The 6,665-nt window shown below is 47.9% G+C and overlaps 1 protein-coding gene across 1 annotated transcript; it reads right to left on the reverse strand.

The window, feature by feature from the left end:
• Window positions 1–508: 508 nt before the first annotated feature.
• On the reverse strand, window positions 509–2,367 carry LOC141601469 (uncharacterized). Its single transcript, XM_074421759.1, has 2 exons — window positions 2,116–2,367; window positions 509–1,480 (listed from the first exon to the last, which is right to left on the reverse strand). Exons 1-2 carry the CDS (start codon window positions 2,365–2,367, stop codon window positions 509–511), a joined length of 1,224 nt encoding a protein of 407 aa, XP_074277860.1.
• Window positions 2,368–6,665: the final 4,298 nt, after the last annotated feature.

Consider the following 6,665-nt stretch of genomic DNA (forward strand, 5'->3'; position numbering starts at 1 on the left):
GGAGGTGGAACTCCTGGGTCCTGCACCTGGAACCTCAGACATAATACTTTTTAAGGTGAATGATGTTCCAGGATCTAGGGACAACTTCCCCATTTATAGTCTCCAACTTGTATGCCCCATTACCCACGATGCCTTATAGGCGGTAGGGACCTTCCCAGTTGTAGGCGAATTTGCCTGCACTCTGATTCTTGGTGTTTGGGAATACCTTCCTGAGTACACGGTCCCCTACCTGCAGTGTTCTCAGTCTTACGTTTTTGTTGTAACTCCTGGCTGCTGTCTGTTTGTAGGCTGCCATCCTGATTTGGGCGCTGGCTCTTAGCTCATCAATGGTATCCAGGCTGCTGGCCATTTCTACCTGGTTCCTCTCTTCGGTGGCATTGGCTATCGATGCGTCGGTATTTGCACCTCAGAGGGAATAACTGCCTCGGCCCCATATACCAGACTGAATGGTGTTTGACCTGTTGCCACTTTGGAGGTAGTTCAATCAGACCACAGTACGAAGGGGAGCTCATCTGCCCAGTTGGCTCCTATCTCTTCCAGCCTTCTTTTGAGGTTGTTCATGACTATCTTGTTCTTTGGATTCGCCGACCGTTGGTCGTGGATTCCTAGGAGTAGACTTAAACAGCTTGATGTTCCACCTGGCGCAGTAGTCTTCCATTCTGTTGGATATGAATTGTGACCTGTTGTCACATATTATTTCTGAAGGGATGCCGTATCTGCTGACTATATTCCTCTTGATGAAAGATATCATATGCTTCTCCAGGATCTGAGGGAAAGCTTCTGCCTCTATCCATTTAGAGAAGTAGTCCGTCATTGCCAGCATGTACATCCTGTTTCCAGAAGCATGGGGTAATAGTCCCACAATGTCTATTCCCCATTTCATAAAAGGCCAAGGCGAGATGATCGGATGCATATGTTCTACTGGCTGGTGGCTGACAGGAGCGTGCCTTTGGCACTCTTCGCATTTCTTGACGTAATATATGGCGTCCTTCCTCATGGTAGGCCAGAAGTAACCCTGTCTTAGTGTCTTGTTGGACAGGCTCCTACCCCCTGTGTTATTTCCACAATCACCACTGTGGATATCACACATTACTGCCTGTGCCTCCTGTATGCTCAAGCACCTCAGATAGGGTCCTGCCAAGGCCTTCCTAAATAGGATACCATCAATGAGTACGAATCTGAAGGATTTCATTTTGAAGCTCCTGGCGTCTTTCTGGTTAGGTGGTAAGACCTCATCACGTAGCCAACTAATGTAAGGCTTGCGCCAATCATCAATCTCTTCCTGGGGTGTGGCAGTACACAGTTTCCCTGCTTCGTATGTCCACTGGGTGGTTGCAGCTTTACTGGCGTTCTGTTGTTCATTCTGGCGTGTGGCAGATTTCATGACATGTATGAATGGTATACAACCCACTGTCCCTAGAGTGAAGGCTGCTCCCAGGGTGGCGAGAGCATCTACTTCAACATTCGGGTCCCTTGGTATCTGCTAGATGTGGAAGGAGGCAAAGCGGAGTTTGAGCTCCTTTGCCATTTCCAGGTAGGCTACCATTTTTGGATCCCTGGCCATATACACGTTATTCACGTGGTTGACAATCAGTTGGGAGTCACAATACACCTTGATGTGGTTAATTTGCATTTCTAAGGCTAATTGGAGTCCTAAGATTAGGGCCTCGTATTCAGCCTCGTTATTCGTTTCTTTGAACTCGCACCGTACTGCCTGTATTATCTGTTCCCCCTGAGGTGATTTCGGGACCAGCCCTACCCCTGCTTCCTTCGTGTTGGATGCCCCATCAACATGTAATTCCCATACCTGCTCCCCTTTAGCCTCACTTAGGGTTAAGATTTCACTGTCGGCTTGTTCTTGAAGGGTGGGACTAAAGTCTGACACAAAGTCAGCTAGGGCTTGGGACTTTATAGCTGTTCGGGGTTCAAATTTTAGGTCGTACCCACTTAGGTGGACAGACCACTTAACCATTCTCCCTGACAGTTCGGGTTTCCTCATTATGGTTCTCAGGGGGTAGTTGGTCACGACTGAAATTGTATTTGACTCAAAATAGGGACGCAATTTGTACGAAGCAGTTACAAGTGCTAAAACGAGTTTTTTCTAGAGATGTGTACCTGGTCTCTGCAGGTAACAGAGACTTCCTTATATAGTATACTGGTTTCTGCATACCTTCGTGCTCTCGTACCAGTACAAAGCTTACTTACATCCGCCTCTGTTACTGACAGATACAAGTACAGTGGTTCTCCCTGTTCTGGCTTGGAGAGAAGAGGAGGGGTGCTTAGGTACTGCTTGAGTTCCCCAAATGCCTTTTCATGCTCCGGTGTCCATTCAAACTTCTGGCTCTTCCTCAGGATGTCATAGAACATTCGGCACCTATCTGAGGACCTTGATATGAACCGGTTTAGGGCTGCTACCCGTCCTGTGAGCCTTTGTACGTCCTTTGGCTTCTGAGGAGATTCTAACTGGAGGACTGCTTTGATTTGCTCCGTGCTGGCCTCTATCCCTCTTTGTGTCACCAAGTACCACAGGAATTTCCCCGAGGAGACTCCAAAAGTGCATTTCAAGGGGTTCAGCTTCATATGGTATTTTCTGAGGATCGAGAAGGTATTTTTCCAGGTGGGACATGTGTTGTCCTGCCTTCTCGGATTTGACTACCATATCGTCAATGTAGACTTTCATTGTTCTCCCTATCTCCTCCTTGAACATTCTGGTCACCAGGCGCTGATAGGTGGAACCAACATTTTTGAGGCCAAAAGGCATCACATTGTAGCAGTACATGCCTCTGTCAGATCTGAAGGCTGTTTTCTCCTGATCCTTAGGGTCCATTTTTATCTGGTTGTACCCACTCCAGGCGTCAAGGAAGGTAAGTAGCTCATGCCCTGCTGTTGCGTCTACCATGGAATCGATGTGCGGTAGGGGGAACGGGTCTTTTGGGAAAGCTTTGTTAAGATCTGTGAAATCAACACATACTCTCCACTTGTTGTTCTTCTTGGGTACCACCACAACATTCGAGAGCCATTCTGGGTAGTTAACTTCCCTGATCTTGCCTGCTGCCAGGAGGTTGTCTACCTCCTGGTTTGTCACCTCGTCCCTTTCAGGAGAAAATTTCCGCCTTTCCTGCTGGATTGGAGGAAAGCTGGGGTCTACATTTAACCGGTGTGTAATTACACTTGGATCTATGCCAATCATGTCGCTATAGGACCAGGCGAAACAATCCATGTTAGTAGGTAGAAATTCGATTATCTGCTCACGGATGTTATCTGCACATTCAGCTCCCACCAACACTGTTCTTACTGGAAACTGTGGGTCCAGAACTACTTCATCGAGTTCCTCCTGGGGAGGTGCGATATACTCCCTCCGGGCCACGGTTTTACGTAATTCCTATCTTTGGACCAGTGCGGTGGGTTTTGAGCGTTCTTGTAACAATCCCGAGTGATATTTTGATCTCCCCGTATCTCCCGTACCCCCCAGGGTGTAGGGAACTTCAGGCTCTGATGGTACATTGATAGTACCGCTTTCATTTCATGGATCCAAGGCCTGCCAAGTATCACGTTATAAGTTGACGGACCATCAATGACCAAGTACCGTACCTGTTTTTTCATACCCCCCTGCAAAGGTAGGAATCACTATTTCTCCAAGGGATTGTTTAGTTTCTCCGCTGAAGCCTACCAAGGGTACTGCCTTTTGCACCAGGTCTTTCTCGCTGAACCCCATGTTCTTCAAGGTTTCCAGCATTATGAGGTTCACAGACTTCCTGTATCTACCAATATCTTTTTAACAAGGCAGTTCCCTGTGGAAAGGGTAATGATCAAGGCGTCATGGTGGTGTTTTGCCTCAAAAGGTATGTCTGCCTTGTTAAATGAGATTGCTGGTAGATCCTGTCTGCTGACCCTGAGGGAGAACTTTGGTTTATCTCCTTTGGTCTCGGTTGCATGTCGCTTGCTGCTGAATAAGTGATACCACATATTTCTGATCCTCCTGTGATGACGCTCATGACCTTTGAGTATGGTGGAGGTGGGGATGGTTGGGCCTGGTCAGCAGTATTGACCTTTCCAGATTTCGGTCCCTTGGGGAGCAGGTGATCCAAGCATCCAGCACTGTAGAGGTGCTTTACTTCCTTTCGTAGTACTACACAATCTTCTGTATTGTGGCCAATATTGTTGTGGTATTCACACCTTTTGCAGGCATCTCTTCTGTCGTTCTCCCTGGGGGTAGGCTTCCTGGGCCACCTGGTCCTCTGCCCCAGTTCCCTGATTGCCTTCAATACCCCAGCAAGTCCAATGGTGAACCCATACTCGCTGAGCTTAGGTGGAGCCTCGGTGCTTTCCGTTTCTCCTGAGACTTTGTTCACTGTGTTCTTGCTGTAGGGTTTGGCTCTTTCGTTCTTCTTCTCCGTTGTGATTTTTCTGCTGGACGACTCTGTTCCGTACAGGTCCCTTCTATCCTCATCCTCCTCTAGGCGATAAGTAGCCTCTGCCATTTGCTTGACTTCCTAGAAGGTGGCACATGGGTGCTTGGTGAGATCCTTGTACAAATCAGAGTCGCGATGCAGTCCTCTTCTGAAGGCATTGACTGCTGTTGTAAGGTCGCACCTAGGGATAGATATTTTTTCCACATTGAATCTGGCGAGATAATCCATGGTGGACTCCTCAAACCTTTGGACGATCCGGTATAGATCATTGGATAATTTTTCTGGCTTGCGACTGCTTGCGAACTGCTAAGTGAAGACGTTTACCAACCCCGCGAAGCTGGAAATAGACTTGTTGGGAAGGTTAACGAACCACTGGAGTGCGGCTCCTGACAAGGTGGAACCAAATCCTTTGCACATACATGCTTCCTTTTCAGGCCCTGTTGCTGCAACTACCATCATTTTCTGTTTGTATTGGTTGATGTGCTCTAGCGGATACTCTGTTCTATCATACAACGTCATTGTTGGCGTGGTGAATCCCTTGGGCATGCTGACAAGGGCAATGCTGTCCATAAAGGGAGAATCCGCATAGCACTCTGGGTCGCCACCTCCATGGGAGGCGGTAACCATGGGACCTTGCTGCGCAGGGACCTGATATCCTGTAACTGTTGTTCTACATGGCTTCCTACCCCCATACCCTGGTTATGGGGTGTTGAGTAGACCCCATATTGGTTTGGTGTTCCTCCTGACATGTAAGAAGGGACCATGTAGCTTCCAGGTAATGGTGTTGAGTTCACAATAGGCCCGAACAGGCTTTCTGGAGTATATGGCATATAGGAGCACATCCCGGGATATGCGTTTCTTGCTGACTGTTCCCCTGGATTGCTTCCTGGTACTACTGGCGTACTGCTGGTTGTTGGTATGGGATCTGGAGTTAGTGCTCCTAATCCCACAGGATTGAGTACCATAGGGTACGTTTGCGGCATCCTGGGTGGTGGTGGAACCCCTGGTGGTTGGATTGTACCCTGGGTGGTCGCCGTTCCTGCTGGATATACTTGCTCGGGTGGTGTGGTTACCCCTGGTGGCAGCATATCCATATCGAGCCTGGTCACTAGATTTTGCGGCAGTAGTCTCCCTGAGTACTCCCTGGCATTCCCCTGGCCGAGTGTTGACCTTGCCATCTGCTGGGTCGTTCCCAGGGGTGACACTTCATCTATCTTTTCCTGCAAGGACTGGTTGGCCTTTTGTAGCCCTATCACCGCCTGCTGCAAGGATGTCAACCCTTGGAGTAACTGTTGTACCGGATCCGGTTGCGACGCTTCTGGGAAACGCGCTCCTGTTAGGTGTCCTGGTGATCCTGGGTGCTGCGGACTCCCATCCCTATTAGGCTTGGGTACAGGATTGATAACTGGTGTTTTGCCAGCCTTCCATGCTCCCAGATCTGGGATGTTGGGGGAGTAAGGAGGCTTTGCTGATACCTGGAGCTGAGCCTGTCCTGCAGTCACTCTGGTGGTAGGGATCGCCGTAGTTAGAACACCGGAGGTCGCTAGTGTTGCCCCTACTACCGGAGTTTGCACTGATGTACTCATTGGATCAGATACGTTCTGACTAGATCCTGAGAAGGCCAATTATAGAGATGTTAGGATATTACGAAAAGAGGTATTTTAACCAAGATTAAACCACAATGCCCCACGGTGGGCGCCAAATTGTTTTGGTAAGATTTTACCGACTAAAGATTTGTGAGTCAATGCGGCTATTTTAATTAAAATACGGTATTAAGGACATGAGTAGATTAGTAGTAAGAACATAACGAGAACGAAAGTAAGCAAACAGTACGAAAGAAAAGCAAACAAAAAGGAAAGAGAGACAAATGACAGAAGCAAAATGGTAACGCGGGAAACCCAAAATGTGGGAAAACCCGCGGGGGGAATGGTATCCCACCAATAATCCACTAGTAGTAATAGTTTTCGAGGGTAAACCTAGCTGGAACAATCAGGAGGAACAACAGTAATCTCCAAATGACTAAGTACAAATGATACGAACGATGTATATGTTTCTATGTGTGTAAATTATTATTTGTTGCAGGTGATGAATGTTGTTTCTTCGAGTGGAGTGAATGATGAATGAGCGGTCCCTGAATCTCGTGTTTGTTGCCCTTTTATAGCCTTCCTTGAAGTGTCGCACATGTCTCTATATTCGCTCAACCATACGCTCCACTTCCTATGAAATAGGGAGTGGTTGCTAACTTTGTCAAAG

This window comes from Silene latifolia, chromosome 9 (assembly GCF_048544455.1).
Source record: "Silene latifolia isolate original U9 population chromosome 9, ASM4854445v1, whole genome shotgun sequence".
Taxonomy (NCBI): Eukaryota; Viridiplantae; Streptophyta; class Magnoliopsida; order Caryophyllales; family Caryophyllaceae; genus Silene; species Silene latifolia.